General features: G+C 33.9%; 1 protein-coding gene across 16 annotated transcripts in view; it reads right to left on the bottom strand.

Annotated features, from left to right (window-relative positions):
- The window catches only part of BIRC6 (baculoviral IAP repeat containing 6), a 230,691-nt gene that overhangs the window by 130,736 nt on the left and 79,428 nt on the right, over positions 1–20,527 (bottom strand). For 5 of the 16 annotated variants that reach the window (XR_005372291.1, XM_038561222.1, XM_038561223.1 and 2 more), the window contains 12 exons: positions 18,800–18,934; positions 12,497–12,571; positions 10,455–10,642; positions 9,320–9,643; positions 8,990–9,089; positions 6,391–6,605; positions 6,000–6,208; positions 5,229–5,575; positions 4,425–4,644; positions 3,397–3,530; positions 2,543–2,680; positions 893–1,020 (listed from right to left, as the gene is read on the bottom strand). Coding sequence is in view for 15 of the 16 variants with exons in the window: in XM_038561222.1 (XP_038417150.1) it covers positions 893–1,020; positions 2,543–2,680; positions 3,397–3,530; positions 4,425–4,644; positions 5,229–5,575; positions 6,000–6,208; positions 6,391–6,605; positions 8,990–9,089; positions 9,320–9,643; positions 10,455–10,642; positions 12,497–12,571; positions 18,800–18,934 (2,213 nt within the window). In the remaining variant the exon portion in view is untranslated. Of the gene's footprint in view, positions 1–892; positions 1,021–2,542; positions 2,681–3,396; positions 3,531–4,424; positions 4,645–5,228; positions 5,576–5,999; positions 6,209–6,390; positions 6,606–8,989; positions 9,090–9,319; positions 9,644–10,454; positions 10,643–12,496; positions 12,572–18,787; positions 18,935–20,527 lie in introns of all 16 variants that reach the window. The other 11 variants (XM_038561227.1, XM_038561230.1, XM_038561225.1 and 8 more) reach the window with 10 other exon arrangements.

The following is a 20,527-nucleotide window of genomic DNA, read 5'->3' as shown; positions in this document are numbered from 1 at the left end:
TACAGAACACATGGGGAATATATTGAATAGGGTACTATTCTAATTTCAAAACCGGAGAAGACCTCTTTGAGGAAGTTAATATAAACTAATGCCTAGTAAGTTATCTAAGCAAAAGGGTAAACTATGTGGTGCGGGGTGGGGGGTAGGGAAACTCACCACATACAAAAATTATATATGAGAAAACTGGGATTGGTGTTTCATAAATTCAAATTCAATCTGGCTAGACCAAAATTCAAACCTGAAAGTTATAGAGAGGGACCCCATGGTAGATGCCCTAAAGCCATCTTAAGGACTTTTGACCGTCAAGCATGGGCCAACTGGAAGCTATTAAAAATTTGAGAAAGAAATGGTAGGATTAGACAAATCATAAGAGACTCTTAATCATAGGAAACAAAGTGAGGGTTGCTGGAGGGGAGAAGGATGGGAAGATATGGTAACTGGGTAATGGACATTAAGAAGCGCACATGATATAATGAGCACTGGGTATTATAGAAGACTGATGAATCACTGAATTCTACCTCTGAAACTAATAATACGTTATATGTTAATTAATTGAATTTAAATGTAAAAATGTTTATAAAAAGGATAAGGTTCGACTGTGACAAAATAGAGAGAGACACCTTTTGACTAGACAAAGGAAAAATTATGGCCTCTCACTTAGAATGATAGTGAGATGGGAAGAGGTAGACACTTTAAAGATCTCACCAAAAATCCAGAAACTACAAATTGTTGCCATCTTACTAATAAGGAAGCTCAGTCTCAAAATTGTCAAACAACTTCCCTAAGTACCTCATTAAATATCATACCTAAGATCTGATAACAAGTCTGTCTTATGCAACCTCAAAAGCAATGTTCTCGAACATTAAAATTTAAAAGACATATTGAAAATTACCTGTTTATGATGAACTAGCTGCTTTCTAATTTTTCGGGAATACAATCTATCAAGGCTACTGCTGCCTTTGGAAGACCTATTTATGCTCTGAGTGTGCAGATTATTGTTAATAAAACTCCACTGGTTACCTATAAAAGCAAGAAAAGGTTTTATTAGTAACTCTATTAAATATGATTTTAAAGTACCTTCTAAACCCAGAAAATATGAATTTGTAAATGTGCCAATCATTACAAAGCAGTTTTAAAGAAAATCAGACATTATAAACTGTTAGTAATATCTAACCCTATTAAGCTAATCTAGACCCTAAATGACTTCAAGATCGGAGCTTTCTCTGTCTCCAATGTTTTAAGATAACAGCTATCTTTCTCCAGTTGTTTAAGATTAATCTTTGTACAATATAGCTCTAATGTAACTCAATTCGAACAATTTATTAACAAATGGTTCACTAATGCCTCTGTCATGCTTTTGTGTAAGGACATAAAAACAGGATATTCAATAATCTGACTTAATGCAAAAATAAGTTTAAAAATCATGCTGTGAAACTCTACTTTCTCTCACTTTAAAAAATATGTCTGGACTTAGTATCATTCTTCTGCTCAACATCACATTTGACCCATCTCCAGTTACTGGTTCATGTCTGTTTAACCTAAAGACATCTTTTCCTATTCACTACTATCCATTTCTTAAGTCAATTCAAATTCTTCAAAACCTACAAAAAATGTCTTCCATCAATGTGTTTCCACAGTAACCGAATGATATAAATAAAAACTATGACTTCCAATACTGTAATATTCCAACTTTGTATTGTAGTTATATGTAATTTTATAGAGGTATCTATATCCTTTAAATGAGTAAGCTGACCCACAGATTCTAAATATTTAAGATACATTCCCTCTATACGGAAAAATTCCCCACTCTTTTCCCAAATACAATGTGCACCTAAACAACTGATGGATGTGTCTATAAAACGCCTCAAGGGACGACCTTTCTTAATGCTAGAATACTGACAATGTGTAAAATTCAAAATTTATAGCAATTAATGACTATATTTAGATACAAGATATAGCTATTTCAAAACCTTTATAAAAGTGTTGTTAGCTTAGAAGAAAGGAAGAAAATAACTTGTCTTGCAGTTGGACTTCCTTTAATTCTTAAATATTTCTACGTCTCATGTGTTTATGGAGAAAGACTGAAACTAAAAAAAATTAAATCTGAGAATTTCCATATTTACGCATAAAAGCCCTTTATAATTAGAACTGTATGATAAATATAATGACACACTATAATAAAATAAAGAACTCTTCACAGATTTCCTATTCATAAATTCATTTATATGTATGGTATTAGAAAGTGTTTAAATGAGCATGGAGAAAAACCTCATGAAAGACATGGTTGCATTTATTTATTTATTTGGTTTTGTTTTGTTTTTTGTTTTTACATGGTTGCATTTAGACACTAAAAAGTCATAAGGGGCTTGTCCATATAATCCTTCAAAAATAAATTCTATCCTTAAAACAGATTCCTGGTAAATTTAATTCATATTTTACATAAATTACATACAGCTGGAACTTCCAGGCCAATAGCCAGTTCTGGAACAACCGTGTAGTCACTCAAAATCCCCACCAACAGATTATTATAAACTTCTGATACCTGTCAGAAACCTCTCCCTGTCTTTACCATTCAGAGGCTTCTTTGCAGCTGCTGCTTCGTCTTCAACAGTGGCCACATAATCCAGCAACCTGGACACCAGCATGACGACCCAACTGATCATGGGAATATCTAATACTCCTATACAAAGATGACAGCAGAAAAAATAACCAGATGACTCTAAGAGTTCTAATAAGATCTTGAGAAGATAATTATGAGATAAAGCATTTTATAAATTCAAGATTACCTTATCACTACTAACATTAATATTTATTTATAATTAGCTTCAAAATTGGGACCTATGGCCACCAACTGAGTCACACATTGAACCTAATGGAAGACAAATATTTTATGGTATGAAAATAGATTCTTGATTACAGGTTGAATCCAAGAGATAATAATTTATAAACCAGGAAACAAGGCATAAGGTCCTATTCTCAGACTTCTAGGTAACTCAATTTAAAAATCTCTCAACTTTCCATAGTTTTAAACTAAGTTCTAAAGTTTTCGTTCCAATAACAATTTCTTTACTCAAGTGAAACATATTATGACCAGAAAAGCAACTGTGTCTAAAATTGAGATTTTGAGAGTCTGATTTTAGTTATGAAAGTTCCCCTCCCAAAAAATGCATAATAGTTTCCAAGTTCAAAATTCATATAATGAAAAGGTAATAGATTTAAAAAGCAATAACCATGACAGTCAATCACGAGTGTCTACATTCTAAAAACGCTATAGCATAAAAATATTAACAAAACTTGCAGCAATTAATATTAAAATACTTCACACTAGTTATTTTATAAAAACAATATTTAAGTGAATCTTATATTTATACTAAAGAAAACCACTTTAAATAATACCTTCAGTTCTCCTATGCATGGGTAACTGTGGCTGAAGAGGTGACAATAAATTATCCAAAAGATTAAGCAAGCTTTCTAATACTCCACTATTACTAAGTGATCTTTGACCAATGCAGGAAAGTAGCATGAAGACCCTAAAAGAGATGTAAATAAAATACCATTATGAATCAATTTGCTCATTTAAAAAAAATTCACATTGAAATTTATTTTTTTTTTCAAGATTTTATTTATTTATTCATGAGAGACACAAAGAGAGGCAGAGACATAGGCAGATGGAGAAGCAGGCTCCCTTCAGGGAACCCGATGTGGGACTTGATCCCAGGACTCCATAATCACAACTTGAGCCGAAGGCAGATGCTCAACCATTGAGCCACCCAGGGGTCTTCACACTGAAATTTAATAGATAAATGACAGGGTATGTGGTTCTTAGCATGATTTATTATCTGGAGCTATGATGCTAAAATTAGCTCTTTTCAAACTCTTTCTTATATTTCCTAACTATATCCATAAAAAGTTCAGAAAATTTTATCATAGTCTCAAATGAATACATATAATACATAAAGTAACAATCTATTAGGGGATCCCTGGGTGGCGCAGCGGTTTGGCGCCTGCCTTTGGCCCAGGGCGCAATCCTGGAGACCCGGGATCGAATCCCACGTCAGGCTCCCGGTGCATGGAGCCTGCTTCTCCCTCTGCCTGTGTCTCTGCCTCTCTCTCTCTCTCTCTCTGTGACTATCACATAAATAAATAAAGAAAAAAATATTTTAAAAAAAGCAATCTATTAGGAATACTTATAAACACAGATCTATAAACTCTACAGATGCAAATGAGGAAACTAAAGAATATAGTTTAGTTGTATTATGTATAATTTTCTTCAAAGCGTGCTTAACTGGGCATTCCCAAACCCTGGAAAGACACGCTTCATTTCTCTGCTCAGTATCCACATACACAGGATTTCAAAATCTGAACCCTAACTGTGAAAAGTAGAAATTACTAATAAAAAACAACTCCAATATTTTCCGACCTACCTATCTTGTGGAAAGATGAGAAGCTGCTCTGAATTGTACAATTCCTGAAGAACATTAGAAAGAAACTGACCCCACCATCTTTCACCACCACAGAGTTGAACAAGTAGAAGACCAGTATGCAACCGTATCTTTGGGGTTCCACTGATGCACAAGTGTTTAAAAAGCTCTTCACAGGCCTGGGCATGAAATGTGCTCTGCAAAACTGCAGGAACAGAGTGTCCTATTACAAAACAGAAAATAAAATTTCCTATTTAAGTGTATGCTGTAATATCAGTATCAGCATACCTAAATACAGTTTCTTCTTCAACAGCAATCGATACACAATTATATTCTATTTATTTTGGTATTCATTTATTTATTCTTCACATGTAGAATTTTAATTGTTAAATACTGGAGGAGGAAAAAAGCTAGCATTTGAATCAACTATATTTCTTCTATGTGGCATTGGGTGTACCAGATATTTGAGTATGTATGTGTATGCATGTGTAATGATCAACAATAGCTCTCGGTTAGAAAAATCATAGTATATTGTTAGCAATTTATTAACAGTTTCACAATAACAATATTTTGCCAACAACAAATGATACACCACACCAACAGCAAAGACTTAAAAAAAATAATCAAAAATCATTTTTTTTAAAAAAAGGAGAAATATGGGGGGGCGGAGTGAGGGGGTTAACCTAAATACACATTTCATAAATACTCACATTAGAAAGAATATCAAAATGAACAATAATCAGGAAATATTAACACGATAACAAAATATGCAACAAAATCATATCAAACACATTTCCAAATACAAACCATTGGAAGAGTGAAGGAGACTGAGCAAAGTGTCCAATAAATATCTGATGATGGTACGCAACTGCTCTGTGGAAGACGTCTGAATTAAATCTTTTGGATCTGATGTTTCACTTAACGTCTTCCGACTTGCACCAAGAGCTACTTTGAGCCTCTGCACTGCATTATGAGCCAAATTCAGTTGAAGCTGTAGCTGAATGCAGTCTTGATAGGCAGAAAAAACTCTACTGTCTTCCTCAACTGCTTTGTCTGGTTTTCGCAAAAAATACTGTGCGTTGTTAGCACTGTTGAGAGGAGGAAGATCAATACTTTGCAGAAGAGTTTCTAGTCGATGACAAGCTAAGTTATATCTGTAAGTAAAAAATAAATGTACAAAATAATTCCTGCAACGTTCTCTTTGATCTAGGTGTACAAACGTAAACTAAAAACTGAATCTCTAAAACACGTTAACATTAAGAAGAATTAATCGATTATTAAATACTAAATGAAGCCAATTATTTAATCACAATATTTTAATTTATGAAATATTATTGTAACATTCTAGTTTCTAACCTCCATTTCTTCTTTTTTTAAAGTTTATTTATTTACTTATTTTTTAGTAATCTCTACACCCAACATGGGGCTCAAAACTTACAACACTGAGCCAACCAGATGCTTCATTCTTTTGTTCTTTTCTATATATCTATGCAAAGATATTTTTTGAAAAAATATATGTAAGACATACAAAATAAAGGGTTCCAGTATGATTAAAATATACTGCAATTTTCTAATAACCTGCACTGTATATCCTCTTGTAGAGCAACCATCATTGCTAAATGCTGGTCAATTTCTGGTTGGTTTGCAGATTCACCCTCTCCCCTTAAAGGATCATGCATTAACTTCAGTTCGCTTTCCCAAGGCAAGATATATGTATGACCGTAGTAAAATCCTAGTGGGATTTTGGCTCGGGCATTTGTACTTCCATAACGCCCAATGACAGTGATCTGAAATTTAAAAAAAAAAAAAAAAAAAAATTAATACACATAACACAACAATCTGCAAAAATACAATTCTGAGCAACATATTTAAAAAGATCGTTATACTTTTTAATTATATGTCTGAGTATCTTTCATAGCTTAGCAGAAACAGAGAAAGCATATCAATTCATTGTCTTTAAGTTCTTTACCTTCATGAATCTGCACACAGGCGGTGGTATCAAATCATGCAGAATTAGTGAATGGGTGCTTATATCAGTTGCCACTACCAGTCGCCTCCCATCCACCTCTTCTCCTAATGTCCAAATGTCAATTGATAAGGAAGCCAAGTCTCCACAAGTGGGAATCAATACATCTGTCAACAGTATTGGTCTGCCAAAATCCAAGGTCACAAATCTCCTTGCTCCTATTGGGGGGGGGGGGGGGGAGAGAGAGAGAGAGAGAGCGCGCGCAGAGTTGACAAAAAAATATCATTGTTTCAATTAACCAAAAGACAGATTCAAAAACAGTTGGGAACACTCATATTAAAATAGGAAATCAGGGATCCCTGGGTGACGCAGCGGTTTAGCGCCTGTCTTTGGCTCAGGGCGCGATCCTGGAGACCCGGGATCGAATCCCACGTCGGGCTCCCGGTGCATGGAGCCTGCTTCTCCCTCTGCCTGTGTCTCTGCCTCTCTCTCTCTCTCTCTCTCTCTCTCTCTCTTTCTGTGTGTGTAACTATCGTAAATAAATAAAAAAAAATTTAAAATAGGAAATCAACTTATTCAACTATAAATAAATGGGAAGGAAAATAAATAAGTAGCCCTCAAAAATTTTCTGAAACCTCAATCCATGCTAAGACTTAAGTAAAAAATATGTAAGTGTAAGTTTGTTACTATGATGGCAATCAATTGTACAGACAAGTTTAATTTAAAACATTAGAGTAGAAAAATTTTATTCTCAAAAATAGTATACAGATTAATTCAGAAAGTATCTGATATTCCAGTCATCTGGTCATTTTTATAAAAACTCCCAACAAGATACATTAATATCATACTGTATGGCTTGATTTTAGCTATCTCAAGTCTTGTTTAACTTCTTCCAGAGTTAGAGCTCACATTGAGGTTACAGTGTAAAGTAAAAGTACAAGGTAAAAAGCATATGTAATTACTACCACTAAAAAAAAAACTCTTAGGGCACCTGGGTGGCTTAGTCAGTTAAGCATCTGCTTTTAGCTAAGGTCATGATCCCAGGATCCTGGCATCGAGCCCCACATTGGACTTCATGCTCAGGGAGGAGTCTGCTTCCCCCTCTCCCTCTGCCTGCTGCTCCCCCAGCTTGTGCTCACTCTCTCTTCTCTCTCAGGCTCTCTCTCAAATAAATAAATAAATAAAATAATTAAAAAAAAATCTCTTGGGGTGATCCTCCAGGAAAGATAGACACAGCTTTTTTTGCCCAGGTCCTGACACCACCACGGTCTCTTCAGTTTAGTACCAGGTGAAGTCGATGGCTTACTCTCAAGGGCCATGCTAAAGAGGCAGTATGCCTCTGTGTAACCATTAGAATCATACTCTGCATGGCTGAGATGTTCATACTACTGAGAAGCAAAAATGATGAGATGAATGGAAGAAAGAACAGATTTGCATCTCTCATCTCATACACATTTCAGAATAAGCCCAATTAGTGAAACAATAACAGAATCATTAATAACAGAATTCTTTTTCTTCTTTACCAGGTTGGGGTGAGGAGCACCTAATAACCTTGACAGCTGCATGTCACAGTGAAGGGATCAAATAAACTGCTAGAACTTGTGCTACTTTCAGTGAAGCTAGTTTAAAACAAAAAGGTAGTTACCCATACTTACCTAAACAGAAAAACTATTAAATAACAAAGAATGTAATTCTATATCCTATAGTCAATTCCATTGATAAAAACCAAACTTCAGTATAAACAACTGCTCATATTTCATAACACTGCACACCAACAAATCCCCCTCTAAACCATTTACATGGTTACAAACACCAATGGTGATACCAGTGGAGTATTAGTTGAACAGAAAAGACCATTAAGAATTTTATTTTTTAAAAACTCTCTTCCAAAGAAGAAACAGCTCAATGCAATAAAGCAAATATGGTTCAACTATTCATGTGATGAAAGGTAACACAGTATCCATTATATTCATATTATTCTCTTCTATAAATCACATGGACGGATTCTGGTGAACTCTGCGGCAGCTCAAGCCCAGAGCTAACAGTTTGGCAGGATTGTAAGGTTAAATTGCCTGTAGTTTACTAGTAAATATGCTCTAACTGAAAGCACCTATCCCAGTCACAGATCACTGGCATAAAAATACGGCTATAAACTTTGGTAAAATTTCAATTATTGAGACCATGCAGTATTATTAATCTTACTCAGTTATTAAAATCAACAGTAATTCTCTCTATTTTCTGGAAATTATTTCAACAGCAGAGTGTTGGTCTTAAGAATACTAAAGTGTAATTTCTAATGTAATGATGACTGAGCAGCTATAATGGAATAGATACTTATGTCTATCACAGTTCAACAGGCGTGATTCACATATAGGTCAGATTCAAGGTCTAGTCAGAATTAGCTACCCTACCCATCAGCATTCCTACATTCAACATGGTGAGCACACAGTTGAGCCTTATGTAGTGCTTATTCTTAATAAAATGTACTTACCCAGGAACAAATGGGATTTATTTGCAAAGGAAAATCAAACTACATAATATTAAGACTCAAAGGACTGGCAGACTAGGCAAAAAACAGTATTTTAAGAAAGTCAAACATTACCTGAATGCATTCGCTCTATAATAATGGACTGGTGGGGTGGAGGTTGAAGAAAATGTGAAGCATGAGAAATTGCAAGAGCTAGACCAGAACCAAGTGGATTCTAGAAAAGAAAAAAGTATAACTCTATATTGATATTACTCTTGCTCTATACAAACTAGTAACTGTAATACAAACAAGTCTCATTTCCTGATGTATATTTTGTAATACTTTACAAAACAATCTAATTTAATGTATTAAGCTTGTATAAGAAAATTTTGCCTTCTCATGTTAGCGTATACATCAAAATATTTTTAAATGTCTAAGCGAACACCTATTTAAAATATAATTTACCATTCTGGACTTGTTGGAATTTTTGTTATGTGCAGCAAGATTGACTGTTGGGGGATCAATAACTGAGCCTGGGAAAAGCTGTGCAAGTTCGGCATTAATCACAACAGAAACTGCTTCATTGGGTGGGGTGAGTGGTGGAGTCATAAAAAGTGGTGTTGTTTTTGGAGTGGGTGGAATAACATCAGATGGGTGGATGAAGAAGCCGGGGGCTGCCGCTGGGTTGGAAGGCACAGAGTTGTGAACAGGACCTACTGCTGAGGCTGCCGATGCCGCAGCAGCTGCTGCAGCTGTCGTCTGATGTAACTTGGCTTCCAGCTTTGCTTTCTGTAAAAGAAGTAAAAGCCACAACATATAGACTAGTCTTGCCTGCCCAAACTGTGGGGAATACTACACAGGAAGAGCTTAAAAAGATAAAGATGATCTGATTAACTAGATCTTAGTTAAATAAAACTGAAATTAATAAAAAAATGGACTCAACATGAATTGAGTATTTCTTCACTATTTAAACATCATTAAATATCTGATATACAATTTCTCCTGTTTTGGGGAACGAGGACTTCTACAAAGCAAAGGTGGAAAAGAAGAACAAGTAGATGTAATAAGGAAACAAAGTTCTCCTCAAAGCAAAATATTAACAGGAGGAGGTAGATTCTCACAGCGCCTAACCTGATACAATGTCACCTACAAATGCACAGGTTGCATTTAGACCACAATGAAATCTCCAATTTTAGTATATGTGCGGCCGAAGCGAGCACTGAAATCTCCAAAACATCTGCCATTATTACTAAATTTTAATCCATGTGAATTCAATTCATCTCTAAAATGTTTCAGGTTCTCAGGTTCAAAAAATACAATTAGTATTTTTACAGTTAGTAACTGTAACATTTGACCAAGAGTGTTGAAACAGGATGGATTTTTACTTAGAGATAACTCCCAAAAATATCAATTATATTCCCTCAGATATTTATCAAATTTAGATATATCACAAAGACGTTACCTCCATTTTTGTAGAAACTGATTAGCTCAGATCGGTCAACCTACTTTCCTTTACGAAATTAATGGGTCATTTTTACAGTACTTTTTCAGCTTTTGAAGTTTAGAGACAGCATGAACAAAGAGCCAAAGAGTCTCCAACCTGTTGCTGAAGCTTCAAAAGCTGCTGCTGTTTCTCTTGCAGCACCTGCAGCTGTTGCTCGGCTGACGCCATTGCATGAGAGAGAGACTGCAAAGCTACCTGGGCTGCTGAACTCAGGGCTGTCGAAGCTTCCCCAACTGTCCCCGATGACAGTCCACCTACTGCAGGAGTAACCCCGAAGGAACTCACTGGCATAAGACAAGGGGGGAAAAAAGGAATGAGGAAAAGGTTCACACAGAAACATATTCCAAGTATATTATCTGGACATTAAAACTCTAGTCTCATTTTAAAAGATAAGAATCTATAGAGTATCAATAGAGGAATCTTAATGGTAAAAGTATATTGATTAACAGTAATAGTATTTGAATTTAAGGGATCGGGAAACTACTTCTAAATCAAAGAAAAATTAGTGTACTTTTTGAGCTTAAAAATATTTTCAGCATATAAGAAATTTCATTTCTTATGGCTAAAATAACACAAAATGAGAGTAATCTTATTATATAATTCAAACATAATGAATAAACTCAAATATGCTTTATTAAGTTTTCCAAAGCAATACCTCCCTCTCGCTCCCCCAAAGAATTCCAAAAAGCCCTTCAATATAAGAACATCATTTAAGGGACGCCTAGGTAGTTCAGTGGTTGAGTGTCTGTCTTTGCTCAGGGCATGATCCCACATCGAGCTCCCTGCGGGGAGCCTGCTTCTCCCTCTATCTATGCCTCTGCCTCTATCTTTGCGTCTCTTGTGAATAAATAAATAAAATATTAAAAAGAAAAAGAACATAATTTTTAAAATCTGATGACACTTATTTCTTCATTTTAAAGCACAGCCTAGGGACGCCTGGGTGGCTCAGTGGTTGGGCATCTGCCTTTGGCTCAGGGTGTGATCCCGGGGTCCCAGGATAGAGTCCTACATCAGGTTCCTTGCATGGAGCCTGCTTCTCCCTCTGCCTATGTCTATGTGCCCCCCTCTCTCTCTCTCTGTGTCTCTTAGGAGTAAATAAATAAAACCTTTAAAAATAAATAAACAAACAAACAAACCAACCAACCACAGGCTAGACCAAGTCTGTCCCATGCAGAATATGTAAAGCAAAGTTTCCTACCATATGCTTCCCAGAACACTAATATGGAGAGAAACATATCCAATTTTACCCATGTCAGGTAAGTCTGGCACATACTGCTTAGCCATGAACATTATCATCATTAAAGGCTCTACAAAATCCTTTAAGTTGAATAATTTCTTTGACTTTCCTTTTCAATGTTACTCAAATATACATTATAAAAATCACTCTCCCCATAAATATTTATGTACCAATATTTGTTGAAAACATTACAGAAAAAAGTAAAATAAAAGCTTAATTTCACAACTTAATGAAACAAGTCAGCACAAAACAAGAAATAAAGACCAAGTTCAATAACAGCATTAATATTTATATTATAACAGGCCTTTACTAGAAAGTTATACTGGGGAAGAATAACCACTACAATAATAGCAAATGTTTAGAATGAATTATCATGTGACACGGTTTTAATTAATTACCTATTCAATAGATGAACAACACTGGGAAGCAGATACTAAAACTCTGTTTCTTAGTTAATGGCTCAAAGAAATTGAGCTCATAGTGGTAGAACTAGAGTTGGAACCACAGATTATGTGAAACCAAAACCAATGGAAGGGCAAAGCATGGAAGTTATATCAACTCCTTTTATCTTTGCATCTTCACCTTGCAAAAAAAAAAACAAAAACAAAACAAAACAAAACAAAACAAAAAAACACTCAGGTATCCTGACAGCCTATCCTAACATCTAACAATGCTATACTGTGCCAGGATTTAAAAAAAAAAAAAAAAAAACACTATTTAAAAAACTAAGCTGTAATCAAGAAGATAGCAATAAATGAACCTGTCCATAGCCTCTTACAATTAAAAGTGTCCTCAACTTAAACAAAACACACTTATTACAGAACAGCCACACCACACGTCATTTAACTTCCAAGAATCCAACTATATAAGCATGGTCAAAGAAAGAGCAATCATAACTCACATAAGCTATGTGCCCCAAAATGAAATCCATCCACTTCATCTAATGGTCCACCAATGAAACAGCTATTAATTCCAACTGTAGAGGGATAATTATTACACTTACTGATATTGTACTAGTACCTTTGGGATAATTAATTTTCAATATTAACCATGTAGAGTTTAGCCCTTTACTCACTTTAAAATCCCATGCCTAAATAACACTTATGGGAAAATGAATTAAGTCACCAGAAACACTTGAGAGACATAAATAATCCAAAAGAAGTAAAGTCATCCTACTACTACAAAATTTTAAAATCGTTTAGCCAGTCTGAATTTTCAATATCTTTTTCTATTTTTATATAAGTGCCTCAAAAACCAGATATAAAAATAATGGAGATGAGAACAAAATAAAAATGATGAGACCACCATTTCTATTCGGTATCACACAGAAAGCCCTAGAAAGCACAAGAAGAAGAAGAAGAAAAAAAAAGAATGATTAGAAAAACTCTTAACGGGATCCCTGGGTGGCTCAGCGGTTTAGCACCTGCCTTCAACCCAGGGCGTGATCCTGGAGTCCTAGGATCGAGTCCTACATCGGGCTCCCTGCATGGTGCCTGCTTCCCCCTCTGCCTGTGTCTCTGCCTCTTTCTCTCTCTCTCTCATGAATGAATAAATAAAACCTTTTATAAAAAAACAAGAGGGATCCCTGGGTGGCGCAGCGGTTTGGCGCCTGCCTTTGGCCCAGGACGCGATCCTGGAGACCCGGGATCGAATCCCATGTCGGGCTCCCGGTGCATGGAGCCTGCTTCTCCCTCTGCCTGTGTCTCTGCGCCTCTCTCTCTCTCTCTGTGACTATCATAAATAAATAAAAATTTAAAAAAAAAAATTTAAAATTTAACAAGTTGACTCTAAAATTTAAATGGAAATACAGAGATCTAATGTATAGCATCTTGATGATAATAATGCTGTATTATACACTTGAAAGTGGTTAAGAGTAGATCTGAAATGTTCTCCCCACAGAAAAAGAACTGGTAGTTACATGATAAGACAGAGGTATTAGCTAATGCTATGGTGGTAATCATTCTATAATACATTAATGTATCAAAACACTGTATTGTACACCTTAAACTTGCTAATATTATATGTCAACTATATCTCGATAAAGCAGGGGAAAAACAAATAAAAAATACACAGAATCTTTAAGAAAAACATTCTTTAAGAAGAAAAATGGTGGGGGTGCCTGGGTGGCTCAGCATTTGAGCATCTGCCTTCATCTCCGTGTGTGATCCCAGGGCCCGGGATCGAGTTCCGCATCGGGCTCCTTGCAGGGAGCCTGCTTCTCACTCCGCCTATGTCTCTGCCTCTCTCTGTGTCTCTTATGAATAAAAAAATAAAATCTTAAAAAAAAAAAAAAGAAAAATGGTGAAAATGATGGATTCCACTTCTATGTATATGTTCAAGAGAACTGAAAACACAAAAATGTACACAAATATACTGCATAGCAGTATTTTTTTTAACAGGTAAAAAGAAGTAACATGCCTGTTAGTAGTAGATAAACAAAAGGAGGTACATAGAAATTGTTATAAAAATGGTATATCCATACAATGGAATACAATTCAGTCATAAAAAAGAATTATGTACTGATACACACTAAATGGATGAAACATGAAAACATTATACTAAGTGAAAGAAGCCAGACAAAAAAGGACCACAAACAATACAATTCCACATTTATATAAAATGTATGGGATAGGCAAATCCAAAGAGACACAACATAGATTACTGATAGCCAGGCAATGGAGGGGAATGGGAATTGGGAGTGACGCCTAATGATTACGAAATCTCTTTATGGTGTAGTGGAAATATTCTTGAATTAGACAGTGATAATGACTGCACAACAAACTTTATATCAATTTTTTAAGTCTACCAAAAAAGAAGGAAAAAAAGCCCTGGTGAACATATACTATCAGATTTCAAAGCTTAATATAAAGTTACAATAATTAAGACAATTAGGTATTGGCATAAGGCTAGACAAATGGACCAATGGAACAAAAACAGACTCATGCCAACAGCAGAGACATGATTTTTAACAGTGGTAACACTGCAATAGAGTGGGAAAAGGATAGTTTTTCCCATAAATAATAACACAGAAGAGAGAATTAGTAAACTAAGACGAATTAGAAGAAAATACCCATAGTGAGTGGAGAGGTTAAAAAATGGAGAACTGTATCATTTATACTGAAGTATAACACACATGGAATTGCTATGGTGGTAATCATTCTATAATACATAAATCCATCAAACCAATAAATTGTACATCTTAAACACATATAAAATTGGAAACACAAAACAGAGAACACAGAAAACAGGTCAGAAACAATGCACAGTTAACAGCTGAGATCTTTCTAAAGCTGATGGAAGGTATCAAGTAAGGATTCAAGAAGCCCTATGAATCCTAAGCAGGTTAAATACAAATGAAACTGAATATAGCAACATCACAGAAATAATAACTAGAATTCTGTAACATGTCAAAATATACTTTGAGAATGAAGAGGACACTTCTGGATCTAATAAGCGAAATGTGAGATTTATTGGTGTGACATTCAGATAAATTTAATTATGTATGGAAAACAGATCACAACATGGAACTGATTATGCTAATTTAGTTGGTTATGATCAAAATGCATTAGGATTAATTATAGTTTATATTAATAAAAATGGCATCAGTTATTATAGAATCTATCCACATTGTTTAAGGTTATATATGATATATATATATATGGAGAGAGAGAGAGAAAAATGGTATCATATCTAGGATTCCTTTTTCAGCTAAGAGAGATAAAAGTAATGTGAAAAATATCAATAATACTGGAATCTGGATAATAGCTGTATGGTTTGTTCATCTAATTATTTTTAAAAAGCTGAAAATTCCCTCCTCCAAAAATGAAGCTTATTCATCATCAGTAGACAAAAACAAAAGGAGACCATACAGAATACTTTTCCAATAAAGAAAATCATACTGATTTCAGCACAAAAGAAAACAGAGGAATGAAATGGAATTATGAGATAAATCCAAATGAATACTGAAATATAAAAAACTATAAAAATGTATCTGGGAATTAAAATACACATAAAATTGGGATCCCTGGGTGGCGCAGCGGTTTAGCGCCTGCCTCTGGCCCAGGGCGTGATCCTGGAGACCCGGGATCAAATCCCATGTCAGGCTCCCGGTGCATGGAGCCTGCTTCTCCCTCTGCCTATGTCTCTGTCTCTGTCTCTGTCTCTGTCTCTCTCTCTCTCTCTGTGTGACTATCATAAATAAAAAAATAAAATTAAAAAAAAAAATAAATAAAATAAAATACACATAAAATTAAAGTATAAAACCACAACACCATATATATCAGGAAAGTGACAAATATAGATATTTGCACTACATATAGTACAAAAGGCAGTTGGACTTCTGAATATCAAGGTAGGTATGTATTGTGATCACTGGGATAACTGCTAAAAATAGAAAAAGTAGAAAAATAGTCCAATAAAAATATAATAACCAAAAAAAAAAAAAAAAGTAAGAAAGAAACATCTAACTGGCAAAAAGAGACATCTAATGGAATATCTATATATTAAAAACATAGCAAATTTAAATATAGATACATCAGTAATTACATTAAATGTAAATAAACATGCCAACTGAAAGCCAAAAAAAAGCAACCATAAGCTGCTTATGAAAGAAAACGCTCAAAGTAAAATGAAGGAAAAATGTTTATCATACAAATAGCAACCAAAAGAAAGATGATGTGAAGTATATAAATACCAAATAAAGTAATTTTAGGAAAAAAAGCTAGCAGAGATAAAGAGATAATTCCTAATGATGAAAGATTAAATTCACAAGAAAGATATAAGCAGTCTAAATCTGTATGGTAATTTCAGAATACATAAAATACAGACTGATGAAACTCAAACAGTCACCTCCACAGATAGAGTAACAAGAATTTAACTGACTGATCTTATGAACTAAAAGCAACCAAGAAGTTAATCAATAAAGACAGAATCTGAAGAACACAATTAGCAACTTCACCAACAAGTGGGGAGTAAACATTATTGTCATATATTCATGGAATATTTATAAAAATCTATCTTCTACAATTCCCAACACAGTGTACAGGACTGACAGGGTAATTTTTGACCCTATAACAATTTAAATAAAAACCAACAGCAAGATAACAGGAAAATCTTCATACATTTAGAAATTAAAAAGTACATTTCTTTATATTACTTCCTAAATTTGAATACATGGAAAACCTATGAAGCAGCAAATCAACCTCTACATTAATATCCAAGAAAACAGTATATCCAGTAGAACTAAAAGAATCACAGTAGAACAATCCAAATATCAGTCAATAGTACACTAGTCAACAGACGCATAAATTTTGTTTCATTCAGACAACAGAATCTTAAACAACAATGAAAAGGACCAAATATCTACATCGACTGATAAAGATGAATTTAACACTCATAATGCTGAACAGAAGGCAGACCAAAAAATACATAAAAGCAGATTTATAAAGGCTTTCTTTAACCAGTGACCAGAAATGCATTAATTATGTGGTTATAAAATGAAGCAAACAAAAACCAAGAATGATTACTCTAAAAGTTAGGACAATGTTTATCTTTTAGAGGGCAAGGGAGAAATTAGCAGAAGGGGACATGAAAATAGCTTTTAGAGTGCTGGAGAAATTATTTCTTGATTTGGTGGTCATAAACTGCTGGATTATACAAATGTTTTCTGCACTTTTTCTTAAGAGCATTATATCTCACAATTAACATGTTTCCAAAAAAGTAAATAAGAAGTAGAGAGACTAGAGTCACCTTTAAGCATCTTATGATAATAGTCAAGACTTTGCCCAAACATTTAATAAAAATCCCTCTGCTGGTGGTAGTGTCAGTGTAGGTGAAATACAAATATGATTATATAGCTACACTATCTTTGGAAATATAAGAAACTGGTTCCACTGCTTGTTTCACAGGAGAGGAAAGGGAGTATGAAGAAATACTTTCTTTTTTCAAACCTAATCATCTATCTGTCATCTAATTTTATACCCCTGAAAGCATTACTTACTTACAAACATATGACTTCTAGACCCTTACTTTGAAAACAGTTCCAAGAAAGAGTCTGATTTATAACAAAGAAATTCTCTAAAATTTCAATTTCTTGTCATTGCATTTTCCTATTCCAGTTTACATGTATGTCTCTACAAAATGACTAGGACAATCCAAGAAAGCAAACACAAAATTTCATCCTTCTGTCATTCCTATATAAGAGAAATATTAGATTTTAATTGAAAGTTCTCATATCAATTACATAAGTCAAGGATTTCACTTAGAGGTTACTTCCACAATTGGAATATAGAAGACGACTCTGAATAAAAAAGCCACTCAAAGAATCACTAATTTCCTTTTAAAACCCTTCTTAAGATTAAATGTTTTGTGGCTTCACAAACTGTTTTCTGTTAAACTGTTGAAGAAAACAAAAAGAAATCCACAAACACAAAACTGCCAGCAGAACTCATTCAAGACAATATTCAAACTCTTCTGTTATTATAAAGATAAAATCATATCCAATGTTTTTAATTATAAAAATTACAATTATTTGTGCCAAGACAGAATTATAAATAAACACTGATCCTAAGATGTAAGGAAAAGAACATATATATAAGAAAGTACATAAAAAAGTAAGAGTTCCATTGATTCATTTAAGACGCCAACAATGCTACATATTCAACACATTTAAATAGTGGCTCATATATCTGAAGGTGCTTTAAAATAGCTGGAAAAATAATATCCCCTCTTTATTCTTCCCAATGTTCTCCAAGATATTTTATACTGTGAGCTTTAAATATACTGTGAGCCTTAAATGCAAGAAATAACATTATGATGCCAAAACTACACCTAAGTCTGGTCAACACTTAAGAAGTGTTGAGGCTAGATAAAGGAAATGTAGCCTATTTTATTTTTCCCTTTACTTTTGTTATGTTTAGTATTTTCATATTAAAAGCTTCTAAAAATGCAGACACACACACACACACAAATGGATTTTAAGACCGTGTTCTAAAAGGAAAAAAAGGGAAACTATGAACTGACATAATGGAAAACTACTTATGATTTCCCACTATTAATAAGTTTCTATTTAACATGACACCAAAGGAAGTTACATTTAATATAAATGGATACTTAATTACTTATATATTGCTTTGTTTTTACTTCAGCATAAAATATATAATAAAAAGAGTATATAATAAAAGAAGGTATATACCAGTAAACGTACTTGCATCATCCCTTTCTATTCTGGTGCCATCACTAGTTGACACACAAGTAAAGTGCAGGGGTTCAACTTCCAGAAGTCCAGTGAGAGATGTGAAGCTACCTTCAGCAGCTGTGCAACTACTGACTTTTCCATTTCCTGTGAAAGAGACAAGTGTTATACTATCTAAATTAATTTTTAAAACGTAATAGTCACATGGAAAATTAAGAAGATGTATACACAAAACCCTTATACAGTGCTTCTACAATGGACATATTAAGAAAACTCACAAACAGAAGATACTTGTTTCCATGCTGCAAAAGCAGAGCTGCAGAAAAGCAACTTAGTGGCCATTCACAATGAAATAGTAACAATTGATTTAGATTTTAAATGAGGAAAAAATAATGAACAGGCTACTAATATTAATTACACAATTTGTTAAGTATGCATAAAATCAGAATACATTCTTTCACATCAGCTGTATAAATATGACACTAAACAAAAACTAAAACATTTTAAAATATTATCAAGATTTACCTATAAATATATATTTATATTTTATATATATTATCAATTTTAGAATGAAGCCTAAAACTTTATAATCATAAAAATATATCTAACCCTTGAACAATGCTGAGTTTGGGGTGCCAACTTAGCACAGTCAAAAATCCACATATAACTTCTGACTTCCCAAATTATACTTATAGCCTATTGCTGACCAGAAGCCTTACAGGTAACATAAATAGCTGATTAACATAACTTTCACATCTTATGTATTATGTACTGTATTCTTATAATAAAGTACGCTAGAATAAAGAAAATGTTAATAAGAAAATCATAAGGAAGTGAAAATACATTTACAGTACTGTATATATCGAAAACAATTCCACATATAAGCAGACCCATGCAGTTCAAACCCATATTATTAAAAGGTCAACTGCAATTTAAGTTAGCAAGCATAGTTGAAAAATAAATAAAATTTAAAAATAAAATAAAATTCAGATGATCACAAATACAGAAACCATAAAACCACAGCAAGAAGATCGGACAAAAGAATTAACAGTGTTATGTGGTATGGGGAGAAGCGGTTATTTCCAATACTGTTCAGATTTTTTGGAATTAGCACTGTTTTAAACCGAATTCCTTAACAGATAAAATTAAACATAAATCAGAGATGGAAAGAATAGGGAGTTACAAAAACTATTAACATCTGAAGGGCTAAATTAAATGCAAGACTAAATAATCATAACTCTGCTCTCCAAACATTTCATCAGTGCAACATAGGACCTAACATGTGCTTTAAAAAAAGTATTTACTGAGCACTTACTCCACCAGATATAGGAAACACATGAAAAAACAAAATACATTTCTCATGAAACACCTATTCTGTTATGGTAGTAACCTAAACAACTAATCATATAACTGAACTTTAAAAAAAAAAAAAAAAAAAGGTCTTGCCCTATAATCCAGCATTTGCACTACAAAGTATTTACCCAAAGAATACAAAAATACTAATTTAAAGAGATACATGCAGTCCAATGTTTACAGCAGATTATCTACAAAAGCCATATTGTGGAAAGATCCCAAATGTCCATCAATTGATGAATAAAGAAGATGTGGTATTTTAGCCATAAAAAGAATGAGATCTTTCTTTTGCAATAACACAGATGGAGCTAGACAGTATTATGCTAAGTGAAGTCAGTCTTCATCATATGATTGCAAGATGATTTTATGTGTGTGGAATTTAAGAAA

This window comes from Canis lupus, chromosome 17 (genome assembly GCF_011100685.1).
Source record: "Canis lupus familiaris isolate Mischka breed German Shepherd chromosome 17, alternate assembly UU_Cfam_GSD_1.0, whole genome shotgun sequence".
NCBI lineage: Eukaryota > Metazoa > Chordata > Mammalia > Carnivora > Canidae > Canis > Canis lupus.
Note: the sequence above shows the minus strand (reverse complement) of the source record. Positions and strands in the feature narration are given on the sequence as shown.